Source organism: Osmerus eperlanus, chromosome 4 (genome assembly GCF_963692335.1).
Source record: "Osmerus eperlanus chromosome 4, fOsmEpe2.1, whole genome shotgun sequence".
NCBI classification, from domain to species: domain Eukaryota; kingdom Metazoa; phylum Chordata; class Actinopteri; order Osmeriformes; family Osmeridae; genus Osmerus; species Osmerus eperlanus.
In genome coordinates, this window is record NC_085021.1 from 10,405,556 (window position 1) to 10,425,846 (window position 20,291).

Sequence of the window (20,291 nt, forward strand, 5' to 3'; positions counted from 1 at the left end):
ATGTGGCATATCAACCAATGGTTATGATGTGTTCATCAGCACATCCACCTGTTCCTGTGTCACGGGCACCGTTAACCTGCCTACATCGGCTTCACCTGTTTACCAAGACTGGCCTCGATTGTCCCGAGGGGGATTGGAAGGTGGAAGTTGGATGCTTCCTGATTACAGGTCAATATGAAAACCTTCCATGTAATGAGGAAGAGCTTAACCTCAGCTAGTCGGACCCCGTGGAAATCAGCAGAGCGGTGTCAAGAGTCTGGGCACTGTCAAGACGTTATGGTTCACATAATCATGAAGGTGAGATTTGGACTGTTCTACTTCGAAGGTTGGCACCATCCACAACAGAAGCCAGCAATATCCCTATTTTCTGGGTTTATATCGAAAACACATTGCACTCTATGACTCGGGCATCAGAGCCTGCCCAAAGCTCAGACCGGCTGATACTGTAGTTGTAGCTCTTTATCTCCCCCTTAAGGGCAAGATGGGAATGGCTGCTCCTGGTCTATTTTCAGTACAGTGGACTCTCAGTTGATGAATACATTTTGTCATAGCAAAGTATGGAGGTAAATTTGCTGTCGAGAAACAAGGAAACGTGATGTTGAGAACTCCTGTTTTGAGCCACTCCCATGTTCCCATCTAAGCCTGGAGATTTAGCAGGAGCCAGTCAGACGATGGTGAAAGCCTGTGACGGCAGCCTCCCTGCCCTGTCTGCTGCTACGTGGAGCTTCCTATCCCGGGGCCCGATCACAGCTACCTTAACACAACCCCAATGAAAGTGGGTGTGAGAGTGAGTCTAGACTTGTCTGGAAGGTGGATCCCAAACGTGCTGACAGCTCTCCTGCGCAAATGCGCCGAGCTAGTCCACACAGGCTAATTACCCAGCCTCCCGCTGTGTGCACGCAGAGAAAATAACATACCCCTAGCCACCTCCAATGAAAACGGTTACGGCAGAACTACCATTGAGTCTAGGCCTCAATTGATTGGTCAACGTCAGCGAGGACATGACTGCAGGCTTCATTAAGACCCACAATATGGTCGTCTGTAGTAGTTGAACCCAACAGCCTGAGGCCTCTGTCCAAGCCCAGCACGTCACAGCCTGCCTGCCAGAGCACCAGGATACCTCTGGTATGTCCAGCACACTGCCTCTCTCAGCACCTCTGTCCATGCCAAAATAACCACTCTTTACTGCCCGGGGGGGGGGCAGAGAGGCAGTGAGGTCATCTGTCTGCCAGACACAAAGTACCAGCAGGCTGGCAGAGCAGGCTGGCACCGAGAGCCAGGAGGAAGCAAATTGGCAGGGCAGGGCAGGAGCCCTAGGAGATCTGGTAACACCCATGGAACATCAGGTCAGGACTCGACTACAAGGCCATGGGATCCCAGCTGAACCGATGAACAGGAGGAAGTCACGGAACAGCTTGACACAGCTGGGAGACGACAGAATGCATGTCGAAGGTTGTTTTTGTTTGTGCGTTGTAATGTGTCGTACAGGTGTGGGAGGTGTGGAGAGCAGGAGGAGAGTGAGGGCGGCTGTACTGACCAGCAGGTCCACGCTCTCGCGGCGGCCCAGGGAGCCGTGTTCCACCTTCTCGCTGCCCGGGGTGAGGATGTAGGGGCTCTGCCCCCCCGACGGCTTCATGTTGGGCAGGCTGAGCGAGCGCAGGTCCTTCACCCCCTGTTCCACCTTCAGCTCGTCCCCTGGCCGCGCTGACGGACACAGACACAAACAGACAAACAGGTTCAGTTCCCTGGTGGACTTGCCATGTGCTTCTGCTGTCGACACTGGCACTCAACCTGGAGACTGTTATGACAGCGCGGAAGGTCACGGCAAACTAGAGTGACAATAGAACACATTCGAGGGGAGTACGATGTCATGAAATATAACTGAATACAATAGAAGGGAATACAATAGAATGCTTCAATGAGAAACTTTCGGAACTTCTGTCTCATTTCTTTTTTTAACCACACCAACCACCACACCCTAGAGCACATGACTGCGAGCTAGTTGACGTCTTAGTGTGTGTGTGTCAGAGTGGAGCGGCGGGCTGCGGGGAAGAGGTGGGGAAACAGCACGCACACACACACATTAGTCACAGAGCAGGACTGTGTGGAGACAGATATAGAGCCAGCTCCTTGCAGGGACCCAAGATGGGGGACGCCCTTTCCAGTTTCCTCTCAATCTAGGGTGTGACAGGAAACAGGGCCTCTGCCATCTGTCCCACCCATACATTATTTAACAGTCTTGAGTAACAAGAGAAGAAGTAAAGCCTTTCTAATGAAGGAAATATCAGAACTTTCTAGACAGAGACTTTACCCAAGTCACCCATAGATCAACAGCAGGGGACCTCATATGCATTTCAAGCTCTACTGATTCACTTTTTCACCTCAAACCCTGCCCAATGGGTTTGAGGGCATGCTAGCCATATTAAACGTTACACAGCAACAACAAATAACAGTGTGAAAAGGCAAGCAAGCAAACAAACTCACGTAGCAATAGTTGAAATAGCATGCGCTGCTCTGTGTATGAATCATTTCCAAATCACTTGAAACATTAAACACGGTTCGTGAACACTGCCTCCCATACCTTTGACTTTGAGGTAGTGTCCACCGAAGCGGTAGGCCTCAAAGTTAAGGGACAGCGGGGTATTGGACTGGTCCAGGAACAAGTCCACTCGGGACAGCTCGATTCCCTTCCTCTCAAACACAGGGCCTAGGATCTCCCTGGACACACACACACACACACACACAACTTTACACCAACACAATACACTGGGTAAAATCCCATTAGTAGTACCATAGTGTCGTGTTCAGAACCTTAGAGACCCCCATGAGGCAGGACCCCCCCCCCTCCAGCCTCCGCCTCCTCTCACCTCAGGGTTTTCTTCTTCACCGCCGGGACGATCTCGGTGTCGATGTCCACGTTGAGATCAAACTTGAGGCTGAAGCACTCCTTGCTGGGGTCCTGCAGGGGGCGATAGACACAGCGGAGGTGAATGGAGGTCTGAGCCAGGCTCCTGAGCTGGGGAGCACTAGGATCCTGCCTGCCACAGGCAGGGAGGGAGGCAGGGAGGGAGGCAGGCTCCTCTACACCACATGCTGCAGCAGACTCCCAGGAGTCTGGGAAAGACTGTTATACCACCCTGTTTACCCTGCAGACAACACTGCAGTGGAGAGCTCTCGAGTAGTACTCAACTGGCAGCCTGTAGCCTTCACCAGTATGCGTATACATACAGTTATCTACCAGATAATAATAATAACAATGTACCAGATTCAGAACAGTCCCAGGACCCTTTGGCTCAGAGGACAATAGGAACTGAAGTGGAAATGCTTGTTTCCGGAGGGGGACTTCCAGCCGTCAGCACCCAGTACTCACATCTGTGTGTCGTCTTCTGGGCTTCTTCTTCACCAGCTTCACCCCTCCGGCTCTGCGCTCCCTGTAAGACCGGCAGACACATCCGTTAGCAATCCCCACTTCCACCCAACCACTGAATGTTTAGCAAGGAAGTCAATGAACCTCAAACGCGCCGGGAAGAGAAAACGTCGAGTCGATTAACCGCGAGCGGCGGTCGAAAACGAAATGGGAAGAGTCCTAGGACACACATTCCCTGCCTACGTTCGGTCCCGCAAAGCTAAGTGAAGGACACCATGACGGCGGGCGTGTGATGTAATGTTGACTTGGGGAGGTGACTGACCCTTGTTCGCTGACCCCCTCGTTCTCTTCCTCCAGGTCAGAGGGGGGGCTGGTGCGTGGGGGGCACGAGCGGGTCGACACGTTCCTCGCCAGAATGGATCCTGGGAAAAGGTGGGGAAGGATTACAAAAAAAATACAAAAAATAAAAGAGATTGTTGTTTTGGCAACCATTCCAAGCCAAGTCTGACTAACTGTTAGGGTCTGACTAAATCCTCCTATAGCCCGTTAATAATTAAACTGTGCCAGACATGATGAATTTGATGCTAGACTATGATTCACTCTTAGGGTAAACCTTTACACATATTTACCAGTGACTGAGGTGAACACTGATTCCTGACATTTAGTCATTTAGCTCTTATCCAGAGCGGGGTTCATGAGGTTATGAAAAGCTGATGAACCCACATCATGATATACTAGTTACAATCTAGAATGAGGAAGTAGCCTTGGTGCAACAGGAAGGGGTTAGAATACACAATCGTAAATTTCAACCGAAATGAGAACTGAAAATCACAGCAGTGATATTCTTGCTTGCAAGTTATAGAGAGGTCATATGTGGGGTCAGATTGGTTGTTGGCCGATTAGTGTTGATGTGTGATGTCTTGTGTCGCTAGTGGGCACCTTGGGGTTGCAGGTCAAATCGGGGGTGCCGGTCAAAGTGCATGTTGTCTGTGTCGTCTGGGTGACAGCGCGCGTCACATGACTCACACATGTGAAGGGGGTTCTTGTTATTAAGGTCCTGGCAGTCTGGGTGGTGGCACACCTGGAGAGAAGGAGGGAGACAGGGAGACAGGCAGGGAGGGGGGGAGACAGGGAAGGAGGGAGACAGGGAGACAGGCAGGGAGGGGGGGAGACAGGGAAGGAGGGAGACAGGGAGACAGGCAGGGAGGGGGGGAGACAGTGAGGGAGGGAGACAGGGAAGGAGGGAGACAGGGAGACAGGCAGGGAGGGGGGGAGACAGTGAGGGAGGGAGACAGGGAAGGAGGGAGACAGGGACAGAGGGGGAGACAGAGAGGGAGGGAGACAGGGAGGGAGACAGGGAGAGAGGGGGAGACAGAGAGGGAGACAGGAAGGGAGACAGGGAGGGAGGGAGGTAAGGATGGAGGTAAGGAAGGGAGGGAGGGAGACAGAGAGGGAGGGAGAAAGAGAGGGAGACAGAGAGAGAGGGAGACAGAGAGAGAGGGAGACAGAGAGAGAGGGAGACAGAGGAGAGAGGGAGACAGAGAGAGAGGGAGACAGAGAGAGAGGGAGACAGAGAGGGAGGGAGGGAGGGAGACAGGGAGGGAGGGAGGGAAATGAAATACAGAAAGAGAGAGGGTCAGACCAATGGATATGCCAATTACTCAGCCCAGCTGTCTGGCATGAGTACAAAGCACTAGGTCACAGTCCTGCATAATGGTCTTGAACACACAGATCTGCAATGCAAATACACACATGTGCATAAAACACAAAGTCGCACACAAACACACACACACACACAGGCGCGGCGCCACGCGTCTCATTGTTTGCACCCTCACAAGGCTCTCTCCTAGCCCCTCCCTTCTCCGCCTCCTAAGTCCGTAGGAGAACAAGTCACCCCAGACAAGTTGCCTTTAGGACAGACCTGAGACCAGCTCACCCCTCCATAATCCTAATCTCCACAGCCCAGCACAAGAGAGCAAAACTGACCACAAGTCAAGGTCGAGGGGAGAATCTTCCTCAGACAGGCAGCAGAAGGCTGCAGGATTAGACCTACCCTGCCTGGGGCAGATCCAGACAGACCACCCTCGCCCCTCCAGAGAGAAGGGAGCTCCAGGGGGGTTAGTGGAGATCCCCCCCTGAGCCTCCTCCCACCCCTGACTCCCAATCATCCCTCACCCTGGACCCTCACAGGAAACGAGGATGTCTGGGGAGATACAATGGAGGTTCTCCTAATGTGCTTCCTGTCATTGTCTTCTTGAACTGTAGAGCGATGCTGGCGTGTGTGTGTGCTCATGTGACCCCAGGCCCGTAAGAAGCGGCTCATGCCAGTGAGTGTGGCCTTGACATAAACGCACACCAGTGAGCCCAACGCACAAGGACCCAAACATATGCTGGCTATGAGCCCACAAGGATATCAACACAGGAACTGACCCCGTCCCTCTCGGCTGTCCCGCCGACATAAAACACAGGACCCACATGCTTTCTGTCTGGCAATAAGGGTCTGGAATCACTCAAAATCTATCTGATTCATTAGGATAAAGCATCCTCCCATCATAGCAGTAAACACTGACAACTGTAAACACTGAACACGGAGGAGGGGTGCCTACCTTCCAGCCTGGAGGGTGTGAGCACTGCCCCCCGGCCCCGGCCTCGACCCCGGCCCCGGCCTCGACCCCGGCCCCGGCCCCGACCGCACACTCCGCCTCCACATCCATGCCAACGGGCACCCAGGGCCTCTGCTCACATAGACATCCACCTCCGATCACAACCTTCACCCCTCTGGTCCGCTAACACGTTCCTCACACCCCAATGCGAAACAACACAAGCTGCCTGATTAATCCACTCCTCTCAATGTCTAGCCAGGTTAAGTAGCGGTTCACAGGGACTGGTAGCAGAGAGAGGGGGGTTCCTTGAGGTTAAGACAAGACTGAGGAAACCCGGCAAAATGCCCCCCCCCCCCCCCCCCCCCCTCGTAACCAGCTTTCAGATGTCCAAAGCCCCCCTAATCTGAGCTCTAATTGGTGGCGGTGCTCTGTCAGGGCCATCTGACGCTGGGGGAGAGATTAAGCAGCCCCTCTTTCAGCTGGGCAAGGGTCTCGCTCCCTCTCCCCTCTCTCCCACTCTCTTTCTATCTCTCTCTGCCTGTCCCTCTCTTCTCTGCTGCCCACCCTGACTGCACCCTCCCCCAAGGCCTCCTCCAGAAATATAACTGTTTCCAAAACTGTTTAATAAATGAGAGGAAAACCAGAGAAGAGACAGATAGAGAGATGAGAAAGCAGAAAGAGCGAGAGGGGGGAGGGAGGGAGAACAGGATAACGAGAGAAAAAAAAGGAAGGCAGAGACAGAGAGAGTTAGCAAATTGCCTTGTTTACAGTAATATGCATGTCATGTTCCCTTCCAATAAGCACAATTGGGTTAAGTGTGCTTTCATGTTTTTAGACCAAGGCAGGGTGGCTACTGAGTAACTTTAAAAGCAGCTTAAAAGAAAGGCCTTGTTCCATAAACAATGCTACGATGGTGCATTGATATCTGTATTAATTCGATTTGATCGGAATCCTTCCCATATTCTGTTTTTCGTCCCCCCCCACACACATCCCTTGTGGTGTGGGGGGTTTGAGTTGTCAGCACCTGCCTGGTCGTCGGTCAGCCAACGCTGGACCTGGTCGCGAGTCTCCCGGTCCTGTCCTACATCTATAAAGTTGAATAATGGATTTTGGTGTTTTAAAAACCCATCGACACTGTATGACTATGTCTAGCCTGTGTTCTGCTCCTCTCTCCCACCAACCGTCTCTGGAGGAGGGGATCCCTCTCTGAATTGCTCCTCCCAAGGTTTCTTGCATTTTTTTTTCTCCTGTTGAGAGTTTTTTGGGAGTTTTTCCTTGTCTTCCTTGAGGGTTTAGGTTGGTTGAGGGGCAGTTCTATGGGCATATGTGAAGCCCTCTGTGACATGCTTGCGTGTAAAAAGGGCTATACAAATAAATTTGATTTGATTTTTCCACCCTTCACAGCACCCAGTTCACACAAGCACATCAACAAGTACAACTTGAAATGGCTTTTCCAGAGATGACCATTATACCCTCCCTATCCCAAAACATTCTCACAAACACACCAAACACACGACACCACCGACATCTCCTTTACTCCCTCTCATGATTCAGGGCAGCACTGTTGGAGAACCCGCAGACAGCTGCAACTTCGGCCTAGTCAAATGTGGAGACGGACCCTAGCAGACGTGACATAGGAGCAAATCACACACCATATTTAGACTGCAGCTCCGAAAGGTAACCAACAAGTTAGGGCGTCTACATTCCTGCCAGGACTAAGGCAGCAGCAAATATCTGCAGCCTGAGCCAAAACAAATGAGCAAGTGAGGGAGGGAGCGAGGACCGGAGGGGGGAGAGAAAGAGAGAGCGAGAGCATGACATAGATAAAGAGAGAGGATGACGGAGAGACTGAGAGAAAGATAGAATGTGAGACGGACAGAGACAGGATGAAGGGTGGAGACAGTGAGATGGAGACAGAGACGGAGAGAAATGGAGAGAGACGGAGAGAGAGACACAGAGAGAGAGAGAGAGAGAGAGAGAGAGACACAGAGACAGAGAGAGATACAGAGACAGAGACAGAGAGAGATACAGAGACAGAGACAGAGAGAGATACAGAGACAGAGAGAGATACAGAGACAGAGACAGAGACAGAGAGAGAGAGAGAGAGAGAGAGAGAGAGAGAGAGAGAGAGAGAGAGAGAGAGAGAGATGGAGAGACAGACAGAGAACTCCCGGACACTTGGACCTGAAGACAGGGTATCATATCCAGAAGCCCTCCCGCTGAAAACAAAACACACCAGACAGACAAGATTGATAATCCTCTCGGAATCAAACTAATAGAACCCCCTTGTTTTGTTATTAAATAGCTGAGGATATGACTCCGGGCATTTTTGTGATGCTAAACATTCCCACTGATGATGTGAGATGATGGTTGGATGGATACCCTCTCCTCTAAACTGCCAGTGACCAGTTAGGCAGTCAGGCAGTCAACCTTTCAGTCAGTCAGTCAAACTGTCAGTAAGGCAATCAGTCAGATCTCTCAGGAGTCTCCTAGATGGCCAGACCTAATGAGCGACCACGGTCTCTGTAGACCTTGTCCACTGTTGGACGAGGGGGTGCAGAATGATGTAGTCCCAGGGCAGACCTGAGGAGCCAGCCTCTAACCGCACACAGGCCAGTTCAATGACAGCTGAAGGGGGGGTTGTACGGTGTGTGAGACGAGAGTGTGCTTGTGTCGCGTGTGTATCGCGTGCGTCTTTCCAGACGGCTGTTCTCAGACCGAGGGAGGTGTGGGGGGGGGGGGGGTGGTGGTGGAGGGGGTGGATTAGCGGTGGGTTTGGAGGAGCGGTGACCGGGGCCCGGAGCGACACACACCAAGCCCCCCCCGACAGCTGGGAACACAGGCCGCCCCTCAGCGGCCCTCGCTCCGGCTTATCACATCCACCGCCACGCGCCACCTGCTGACGCACCCGCACATACCGCAACCACGCCGGGGAGCCATCACGCGCGCATCACATAGAGAAGAGGGAATTCATGTACGACTACTTCCCATGTATATGAGGGATATTTTCTTAAACTAACGGGCCGGCTAAGAGCACTAGATCAAACGCACAGATCCCCTACCGCTCTTGTCAGATTAGTCTGTCCTTCAATTGCACACCTTGCTCTTGCGTAACATCACTGTGTGCGTGTCGTGTGTGTGTGTGTGTGTGTGTGTTTTACATGGCATATTATGTCTGCAGGGAAGGTGGATGAATATGTTGACAGTAATGTGTCCCAGTGCAGGCCCGAAAATGTGAGCAAAAGACAAGAGAAGTAGCACTCAGTTTAAAAAGGAAGCTATGTCCCAGGACTTGAATAGCACCCTTATTGTGTTTGGTGTTTTGCTGTACAAAGGCCTGAAGACACACACGTACACACACACACAATACTCCTGCTGTTTGTCCAGTGGTGCCTACGCCCAGAGAGCAAACCTAATTCCCTGGCCATCCTCTCAAAAATCCATGACCACAGCCTCTATTCCAAAAGTAGGTTTCCTGCTACACCACACACACACACACACACACACCTTAATAAAAACCCAAATCAAGGCCAGTCAGCAGGAAACATTAGTGAACAGTGTCCCAGGACAACAGGGGCCAGTGCTGGTGGGTGTACTTAACACAGTGATGAAGGCCGTGGGTGGAGCAAGATCGTGCGGAGCTCCGGAGCGGTCCGAGGACGGGGGCTCGGAACAATCAGGGGGATTGTTCTAACGACGACCTGGAAGAGTGTTCATTACACACACACACCGCTCCGGTGCCACTCCTACACTGCCGAGTAACAGTTGTTGTGGACCAGTCTGGGCAGGTTTGTCATCCGTCGTTTGGCAACTTCACTTTGGTGTGATGCCTCTGAGGAGTAATATATCTTCCTCCCGTACACCCCCCTCCCCCACACCCCCCTCCCCCACCCTCGTCAGTCATGATGCTGTGTGGGAGGCAACCGCTTCACAGTGGCTGCACATCCGTGTCCTGAATGTGTGGGGAACACGCACACGCAACACACACACACTCGCACACACGTACACACATGCGACGCACACAACCATAAATTAGGCTTGGCTGACGTCTTTTTAAACTCGCAGAAACATCCACTCACATCTATACAAATAAAACACCCCCACAAGGGATTGGTAAGAATCGCTCATGCACAGTCATGTTCAAAAACCATGATTATGTACACTCACACGCCCAAACCCAGACAGAAGTCTTTCAGACTCCTCCAGGGCCATCGGAATAATGAAAATACACTCACTTCACTGACATGTCATTAATGTCTCATGCACCTTCCCTGCATGCTGGACAACTTCCTGACCTCTCTAACACACTGTCGTCCTGCGTTTGGAAGATGACTGGACTCAGACAAGCTCAACTCTGACTCAACACAGACGGGCAACCATAGACAACCGACGTCTGACTCCAGCAGCTCTGCTACGACAGCGGCTCATCTCAGTGACCGTGGGCTGACCACAGAGAGGCAGCCTAGCCGCAGCTGAAGACCTCTCTCTCCTGCTCCTCTCCCCTGTCCTGGAGTGCAGACACAACTAGAGTTCCGGGTCCCTAAGGCTCGCTTTAAAATCACTAACAAGGTGGGACACCCTGCAACCAATCACCACTCACCGTCCAGCTGTGTTCTGACAGCGCCGGACGAGCAGCTGAAGACACTGCGGGAGCCGCAGGCGTCCTGCATTAAGAATGATCGATTGGCACACGAAGGCTAAGAGCTAAACGCCTGGAGAGCATGCTTTCTATCACACGGAGAGTGGAAACGAAAAAAAAACAAGTATTAGGCCCTTGACACATTACTTCTAGTTGCGTCTTTTTTCCTCTTAGAAGTCATTTCCATGGCCGGATAAGTCCCCCTCCCTGCTCCATGTCCAGTCCCTGTTACAGTGTAGCCGTTAGGTGGGGCCGGTAGGTGGAAACAGACATTGGAGGATGAGGGGAGGGGGGGGGGGGGGTGCAGCTTGGGAGGGGATCAAAGGGAGCTCCGGTTCAGGCCTTAGCCCAGGTCTCATTTATTTTTCAATAAATAAACGGTGGGTCTGTTAAAGAGAGGCAGGAGCGCGCTGCTCGCTGGCTCTTCCTTTCTTCCCCCGCCACCCGACCTGCGGCTGGGCCAGCATACCAGGACCAGGCTGGGCCAGGATACCAGGACCAGGCTGGGCCAGGATACCAGGACCTGGCTGGGCCAGGATACCAGGACCAGGCTGGGCCAGGATACCAGGACCAGGCTGGGCCAGGATACCAGGACCAGGCTGGGCCAGGATACCAGGACCTGGCTGGGCCAGGATACCAGGACCTGGCTGGGCCAGGATACCAGGACCTGGCTCTTACTGAATGGCCTTACGCAACACTGCCTGCCCTGTCTGTTGGATATTTTCCTTGTCTGCCTGTGTCTTTCCCCTTACTCATCTGTCTCTCTCCCTGCAGACCTGTCTCTCTCCCTGCAGACCTGTCTCTCTCCCTGCAGACCTGTCTCTCTCCCTGCAGACCTGTCTCTCTCCCTGCAGACCTGTCTCTCTCCCTGCAGACCTGTCTCTCTCCCTGCAGACCTGTCTCTCTCCCTGCAGACCTGTCTCTCTCCCTGCAGACCTGTCTCTCTCCCTGCAGACCTGTCTCTCTCCCTGCAGACCTGTCTGGCCACATCTCCCCATCTATCCCGCCAGCTGGCTGCCTGCTTCCTATTAAGGCCCCCTTCCTCTAGACTGGCCCAGTCATCCTCAAGCACATATGGATCTCCTCAAACAGAGGCACTTGTTGCGTTTGGTTGTCTTAAAGAGGCCAGAGTAGGAGCCCATGTTTCTAACAGACAGAGGTCAACAGATTTCAGATTGTGGTTGTACACCTGTAGACATTTACTTCCAGTTCAGTGCCAGTCATCCTATGGAGAGGAGTAGGCCACAGGATGTCATCATCTGTCTGCATGTCATGACTGGATGAGGTAACATGTCTAATATGGTCAAAGACAATACTTGCCAGCTTTCAGAAGAAGTTGAATATATGCAGCCAGTGTAGGACAAAGCAAGCTTCAAGTCAAAGAGCATGCCATGGCTTCACATGAAATATTGTGCTAATGTGTCCAGCGCACAAGGACAAAACACTTTTCACCATAAGCAAATATCCCTGAACTGTGACACACACTTCAGGGAGGAGGACTGGTATTTCGCATTTCACAAACACACGTACACACGCACACGTACACACAAGTATACACACACACACACAGCTCAGCTATCTGCAAAAGTATACACTGCAGTGGTCAAAGTTCCTTCAGCTAGTTGTACACACAAAAGTATCCTCAAGGACAGTAACTACCGCTGGCTCTCAGGAAATAGCTCCTTTTGTCAAGTAAACATTCCACTGACAGGCAGAACAGCAGAGTTTTAACTATAAACTGCATAGAGTACTTGCACACCCCTAGCCAACACCTATTGAAACGTCCAATCTTTGTATTAACAAACCTGTACCAGCTTATGTCAACCTAAATTACGTTACAGTGACAGAAACCCTGCAAGCACTTAGTACACTCACACCTGTTACTTCAGTGAAAAGAAAACATTTTCAGGAAGAAAACTCACTTTCCAAAGACAGAAAAAAACAGCTGACCGTATTGTCATCCGTCGTAAAACAAGCGTCTGCGACGAACATAAAAAAGACGTTTCCATTGAGAGGAACCGTCCAATCAATGTAGCCACATGAGAAAATAGCACTCACCAGCTGGTCTCTGTCCACGCTATTCTAGTCAAGTGTACTGAACCTAGTCCCAGGCAATACTGGACTGTGACGCAACCAGGCTTCCTATCCATAGCTTCAGGGAAGGAGAAGAGAGAGAGATAGACAGGAAGGTGGTGTACAAGACCAAAGAAGGAGGAAGTGAGAGAGGGAAAAGAAAGATCCATTTTGGAGCTAGAAATGGCCAGGACAAATTAGGCCTCCCTTTGACTGTCTATTTGGACACGAGATGTTCCACTCTGGGCTTGGAAGCGGATCATTTGGAAGTCACCTCAGGTTTCAAGCAAAAGGGAAGAGGGAACCCTGGGTGGTGTTAGGGGACCTTGGGCTGTTGATATAAAAAACAGATGTGAGATATGTTGACGCTGGAGAAAAAAAAAAAAAAGAACAAGTTTGCCATCATCATTATCGCTGGCAGACAGCAGGGAGAGCGGATCAAAGAGAGAGATGGGAGAAAGAGGAGACGGACAGAGGGAAAGAAGAAGAGAGAGACAGGGGGCGAGAGACACAGAGAGGGAGAGAAGACAGAGAGGTGGGGGAGAGCGAGAAATGAGAGAGAGAGAGCGAGAGAGTCCGGAGGCTAATTAAGACAGGAGAGCAAGGAGAGGTCACAAAAACAGACTCGGTCCTCTGCTCTCCTGTCCCACACCAGCTGACTACAGAGTTGTTTAACAACCTCTCTGCCTGCATCGCTTCCAAGTTGGGTTCAAACCTAACTAGAAGGGACCTAGTAAACAAACGGAGGTGCCGTTTCATGCACAGAGGCTGTCAGAAAATAACCCAGCGCGAATCGACACAACACACCGACACCGATACTGCGACTGGTTCAGACATTCTGTTCTCTTTCCCGCAAACTTGAGGTCAGAACTCAGACCCCAGCATACCAGGGCTGGGAGGGAGCAGCACAGCTCGTCCGATCACTCACCTGCCGTAGACAAACACCAGCAGCTGCTGGGAAACAGACGCCCTCAGAGTTTCGATGGGAGAATGATAAATAGTCCCAAGGTCCAGCGGTTGGCGAGTGTCACAGGTTCAAATCCCCTCATCAATGAAAAGCCTCTCCGCTGCTCCTTCGGTGTGTGAGTGTGTGCGAGAGAGAGAGAGAGAGAGAGGGCGAGTGTATGGCGTTGCTAAAGCTGGAGCGCTCAGAGAGAACCTGGGGCTAATCTGACACAAGAGAGGCGAGAATAAGCTTGAACATGTGAGGCACAGTCACCCACGCAGGCTTGCCTCTCCCTCTCCTCGGAAGTGTGTGCGCTCCTATAGGTTAAGGAAACACTTGTTCTACTGAATCAACACTGGGCATTCCCCTCAGTAGCTTTCTCTGGCTTTACATCCATTCCATGGAAAATAAAGTTGAAGCCTTTGTCTGGTTCGGTGTCGAATCTTCTCTGTATTTGTCTCTCATTTTGACTCCTAACCTTCAACAGGATAAGCAAAGCTACACATAGGCTACCCATTTTGTTTATGTTTTGGGCGAGCCATAACGCCTTTATCAATATCGAGAAATTACAACTTTTTATCAGTATATGATTCTCATAACTGGATGCTAGTATTGAGTGCATGAGAAGACTCCCTCAGAGCAGTTTGTGCCGGTGGATGTTCATCAACATGATCATCATTATGACCGCTCTCACTCTGCTGCCCCCGTCTACAAACACAGGGCCAGGACAACGCCTGTGGAGAGGTTCTTTGTACGCGAGAGATTGGGGTCGTTTTTTTCGACCCATCTCTCCACTGGAGGGCCTGTCCTCAAAGTGTTTGACCCCCGCTATATTGGTCAAGGTTAGCCCCACTGGAGAGGACGCTAGCGCCAGTCAGGTGCCCTCTTCCTGTTATTCCCCTGTCTGCTCCCATACTGCTTCCTGTCCCGGCTTCTCATGGGGCTCGGGGCTGGCGTCACAGGGACCGCTTTCCTGGGAAGACATTCCACCGCCTGGCACACGACACTCAACCATCCATGTTTGTTATTGTTGGATGGAATGTGGTGTCTCTGTAGTTACTGCAATTCTAAGGTACCCATTTCACCATTTCACATGTGTGTACAGTTTTGTATTTCTGATTGTTAGCCATGTCTAGTGATACTCGACAGGTCAGGCCACTATGGTTATGCGATATGACCTGCCTTGGACATTTCTGGAAGTTAAAAGTAGGCAAAACCAAAGTTTTTTCCCACAAAAGTCAAAGAAAAAAAACATCTCGAGATCATATGTGGAAATAACCGGGCCCTTTCTCAATCTGTGTATGGTAGCTGTTGATTGGCTAATAGCGGATGTCTACGTCTGTGTGGGTCTAGGAGGGGGGGGTGAGAGCTTGCCACAGCCTGTCGAGAAAAACCAGTGACACCGCCTGAAAACTTTTATGCCTGCTGAAGGACCAAACGCCAAAAGTCTCCCTCCCTCTCGCACAGCAGCCTGGCTGGAGTCTGGCTGGCTCCACACTGCTGCGCTAGCTAGCATGCACCAGAAGCATGCTTCATGGCTTCATGACAGACAACCATCTAACATTTACATTTGACATTTCAATTGTATTCATTTAGCAAACGCTTTCCTCCAAAGCCATCTATAAATAGTACATAGAAAGTACAGCAGGAAATCAAGGATTAGAAGAGCTTAGTTCTAACATTATATCGGTGGTTAGAGTCAAGGAACGGTCTGTATTTACCAGGCACAGGAAAAAAGAACAAGATAAGAGTACAAAATAAAATAATCTACCAGGCACAGTGCAACAATAATGATATCAACAACAAAAATATAGAGTACAGCATGGGCTGACTGGGGTCTGCTCTGGGGGGAGAACTCCAGGCTAGTTTGAGCCAGGCTGAGATGTTCCATGCTCAGACACAGAGGCAGGACATGACCCTCCTCGTCCTCAGCTGTCATGAACTACATCTAGGACAGCCTCCAGCTAGGCTGCCACTCTGCCCTCCACAGGTGCTACAGAGTCGTCACGATCAGCACTTTACATTAAGGTCACGTTAACTACCACGTAACTATAGCAAAACCTATTGTAAAGACACCGTAGGTACATAAGATTGACTATGTATTAAGTGGAATATTGTATTGGTATCAAGTCTTAGCAGGATAGGTTATTACAGAAGTGTATGAAGGCACAGTATGAGGGAGGGGTGTGAGGGATACGTGGATGTTGTAAAGGGGCAGGTGAAGGTTGTGTTACCAAAACAAGGTCAATGTTAACATCCAGTTACTACTAAAAAGCCCAACCTGCCTCATACCAAGTTTCACTTGGATAATAACTTTGCCTACATGTACCTCTAAACAGTACATTGTGGAACTACAATGTTGTTACCACAGGTAGTGATATGTAGTTATGTGGTGTGTTGCCATGGTTATAGATGTGACGTTTTCTTTCAGTAAACTTCCCAGCCACACTACATAGGCCTACTTTATTCTCCACAAGTGTCTTGTGAACAGGTCTCATTGTTTATAACGACAGTCCAACCTATCATTAGAGTCTGGCTGGTCCCTCGATTTAAAATTATAAAGTGCCACAGTCTTAAAGGCGTATCAAAAGGCACCGCTCCAAAGGGGTTATTTCACCTTGAAAAGTGATTAGCCTACTTTTCCTGAAGAATCCTTCTACCAGAGTCAGTCTGACTGCAGCATGTCAGTGCCACAGCTCGTCATAACAGCCCAATATCCAATCTGTTCATCCAGCAAACTTTCCTTCAGCCATGAGGTCACCCTTCCTCTCTCTCTATCCAGAAACCCCAATCAAAGACTCCAATTTCTACGAGTCATCAACCTGTCTATCTGAGTGCAATTCAAGCTGTGATATGCAGATGACTATCAACCGCGAATTACGTAGAAATGTTACTCCCCATACCAGAATGAACTGCCATAGCTGACCCTGAGGATGTTGGAGCAATTTGTGTAAACAAACAACGGACTGCTTGGAGCCCTGGCCTCGCTGATGACCACACACATGTAGCCTGGTCCCAGAACATGTAGCCTGGTCCCAGAACATGTAGCCTGGTCCCAGAACATGTAGCCTAGTCCCAGAACATGTAGCCTGGTCCCAGAACATGTAGCCTAGTCCCAGAACATGTAGCATAGTCCCAGAACATGTAGCCTGGTCCCAGAACATGTAGCCTGGTCCCAGAACATGTAGCCTGGTCCCAGAACATGTAGCCTAGTCCCAGAACATGTAGCCTGGTCCCAGAACATGTAGCCTGGTCCCAGAACATGTAGCCTAGTCCCAGAACATGTAGCCTGGTCCCAGAACATGTAGCCTGGTCCCAGAACATGTAGCCTAGTCCCAGAACATGTAGCCTGGTCCCAGAACATGTAGCCTGGTCCCAGAACATGTAGCCTGGTCCCAGAACATGTAGCCTAGTCCCAGAACATGTAGCCTGGTCCCAGAACATGTAGCCTGGTCCCAGAACATGTAGCCTAGTCCCAGAACATGTAGCCTAGTCCCAGAACATGTAGCCTGGTCCCAGAACATGTAGCCTGGTCCCAGAACATGTAGCCTAGTCCCAGAACATGTAGCCTGGTCCCAGAACATGTAGCCTAGTCCCAGAACATGTAGCCTGGTCCCAGAACATGTAGCCTGGTCCCAGAACATGTAGCCTAGTCCCAGAACATGTAGCCTGGTCCCAGAACATGTAGCCTGGTCCCAGAACATGTAGCCTGGTCCCAGAACATGTAGCCTAGTCCCAGAACATGTAGCCTAGTCCCAGAACATGTAGCCTGGTCCCAGAACATGTAGCCTGGTCCCAGAACATGTAGCCTGGTCCCAGAACATGTAGCCTAGTCCCAGAACATGTAGCCTAGTCCCAGAACATGTAGCCTGGTCCCAGAACATGTAGCCTAGTCCCAGAACATGTAGCCTGGTCCCAGAACATGTAGCCTAGTCCCAGAACATGTAGCCTGGTCCCAGAACATGTAGCCTGGTCCCAGAACATGTAGCCTGGTCCCAGAACATGTAGCCTAGTCCCAGAACATGTAGCCTAGTCCCAGAACATGTAGCCTAATGAGAAGCAAACGTACACACACCAGGCAAATATGTTTAGTTAGATAACCACAACTCTAAGGGGGAACTTTAAGTCTTTAGCCAGTGCTGTTGTCCGGTATCGGTGTCCAAGATCTTTTCAAACAGAGACGGCATGTTCTTCATTAACCCAGAACACGTAAAAAAGGAAAATAAAAAGGAGGAGGAGGAGGAGGAGAAAGGACAGAGAAAATTAAAAGGATGCACACAGCTGCTTTAAATAGTCTTCTAATCCTTCCCTTCCTTCTTCCCAATCCTTCCCTCCCTGCTCCGTCATCCAGCTGTTTGGGTCTGGAAAGGGGCTTGTTGCCATGGGAACCCACACCTTGTGGGCCCTGCCTGATCCTGTTCTGTTGTAAACAGATAGCCTAGCGAGCTAGCAGGAGGAATTAGCTGTGTGGTGGGAGCCCAGATCCTCGGATCCACCTCACAATGCTCTCTTAACCAGCACAGCTCAAGCCCCAAGTCACACACTGTGTGAATCTGGTGTTTCAACCAGTTTTAAAGTCCCTTCTACCTCACGTACACAACTCCACAAACCGTGTGTGTGTGTTGTTGGGTGGTTACCTCACTTGGCAACACATTCAAGTATCAGGCCATCTAAAACGACTGACAACCGTACATGTTGTTTCATGTGATAATGACACACTGGGGTTGTGAGTGTCCAGAACACCTGGAGTGATTCAGCTGAACTCGGCTACAAGTGGCCCTGAGCGAGGTGACATACACCCAGCCCTGGAGGACGCTGACAAACAGCAGAGCAGACCTGAGGTCGGCCTGCCAACAGTCCCCTGAAGCCCAGCTCAGAAGCGACCGAGGCTGTGAGGAGAGGGAGCCAGACCCGAGGGGGAGAGAGAGCAGCTCCTCTGCTCCAGAGCTTGAGACTGCTCCGTGTTCGGGCCTGCCACACCAAAGCTGTGTTCTAAAGGGATTGTTCGGGGGTCCTTAAATCCTCTTAATGTGAAGTATAAAAGTTTAATGTCTCTCCTTCAAAGCAAGTTAAAGGCCTCCTTTGATGCGTTTACAACCACATGGGATATAATACACCATTATATGTTTATGTTCTAATGAAGCAGTTTGTACTCTATAGACTGGGCAGACTTGACTCAGAGAGACAACATCACAGAGAACAAGAGGAGATGAGAGCCGGAATGTACTGTGCTACTGCCCCCTGCTGGACACTCATAGCTTCCCCCCCCCCAAGAAAACTGCCGCACAGAAGTATCTAAGTATCTTGCAATACCTAGACATGCCAAAATTACCATGAACCGACCTCACTTGAAATCCACACACGCTTATGAACTTATTCGTGGCTTAACCGACAAATGAGATCAGTCCACATATAGGTAGCCTAATCCAAACACAGGTAAATGAAAGGAGTTGGTGTGAAGGAGAGGTGGATGAACGGAGTTGTCTCACGTGGTTAAAAACAACCCTCTTGTTCCCAGTCCTTCCCTCTGGCCTGGCCCAGTCCACAGCCCCACTAACAAGCCTGGGCCTAATCTCCTTATGTAACGTCAGCCGTGACCTAGGGCAAGGAGACAGGTGGCGTTGTGAGTCCCAAATGGGCTCCCACTGTGGCACGGGTCTCTCTCTCTCACACACACACAGAGACATTACATACGCTGTGTACATTATCTGATTTTCTTGCTCGACTCTGTGCAAACAAATCCTTAAAGGCTGGGGGGGGGGGCTCTCGTTGTCTGTTTCATATAAGTGCGGAAGGATAGTGCTGCAGTGTTTTTATCTTTCAGGGAAAGGGGGTCTGCTGGGGGGGTGGGGGGGGGTAGGAGGAGGGGAGACGCTCAATAACATGCAGCTTGGAAGGGGCTGAGAGGACAGTCAGGTTAAGCACTCCAGCTCTCCTCCAGCCTCAACTTTATTATTCTCAGTCGCGAGAGTGAAAGACTATATATAACCGGCCTTGTGTTGTTTTATACTGCTATTCAATTTTCCACTCTCATTTCGCCCCATTGTTTTCACCCAGGGCTCTTTTGTGAGGGCACATGTGCACTTTGTCACCGAAACAGAACGGGAGGGGAAGCCCTCGTGCTCTGACGCTCCGGTGGTGTGGAGCAGGGCTGGGACAGGGCCCAGTACACCCTGCTCCGGTGGTGTGGAGCAGGGCTGGGACAGTACACTGGGCCCTGCTCTGGCTTCCCAGCTCCACCAGCCAGACCCGGACGCTTTCAAACAACCAGTGGCTTCAAAGGAATCATATATTTCACAGTCTAGTGGCCAGACACACTCCCTCACACCCTTTATCACCTCCGAGAAGAAAAGAAGTCTGCCCTGTCTGTCTCACTCTGCGGTTGTGTAACAGAGGCTCCAGAGCACAGAGGTCCAGTAGACCTCCCACTAGCGCTGTGGGAGTCAAAGACTTAAGGGGCCTTAAAGGGGCCTTATGGGGACAAGCTCAAACCAAACTAGCCCTCTTGGGTTAAACCTGTCCAGTCTGCTAGGCAGCCATTCCCTCAGCACACCTTGTGGGTTGGGAGGACTCTCACCTTGGACGCCCGCCGGCGCTCCGGGCACTCAGGGTGCTGGCACACCACCCAGTCCTCCTCCTGGACGGGCTTCTCATCTGAAACAG

General features: G+C 50.9%; 1 protein-coding gene across 11 annotated transcripts in view; it reads right to left on the reverse strand.

The window, feature by feature from the left end:
• plekhg5b (pleckstrin homology domain containing, family G (with RhoGef domain) member 5b) overlaps window positions 1–20,291 on the reverse strand; it is a 45,531-nt gene that overhangs the window by 13,387 nt on the left and 11,853 nt on the right. For 9 of the 11 annotated variants that reach the window (XM_062458864.1, XM_062458866.1, XM_062458863.1 and 6 more), the window contains 7 exons: window positions 20,206–20,282; window positions 4,307–4,448; window positions 3,690–3,789; window positions 3,371–3,431; window positions 2,868–2,959; window positions 2,582–2,718; window positions 1,538–1,704 (listed from right to left, as the gene is read on the reverse strand). In XM_062458864.1, the coding sequence (XP_062314848.1) occupies window positions 1,538–1,704; window positions 2,582–2,718; window positions 2,868–2,959; window positions 3,371–3,431; window positions 3,690–3,789; window positions 4,307–4,448; window positions 20,206–20,282 (776 nt within the window). Of the gene's footprint in view, window positions 1–1,537; window positions 1,705–2,581; window positions 2,719–2,867; window positions 2,960–3,370; window positions 3,432–3,689; window positions 3,790–4,306; window positions 4,449–12,667; window positions 12,854–13,610; window positions 13,859–20,205; window positions 20,283–20,291 lie in introns of those variants that run through there. The other 2 variants (XM_062458867.1, XM_062458868.1) reach the window with 2 other exon arrangements.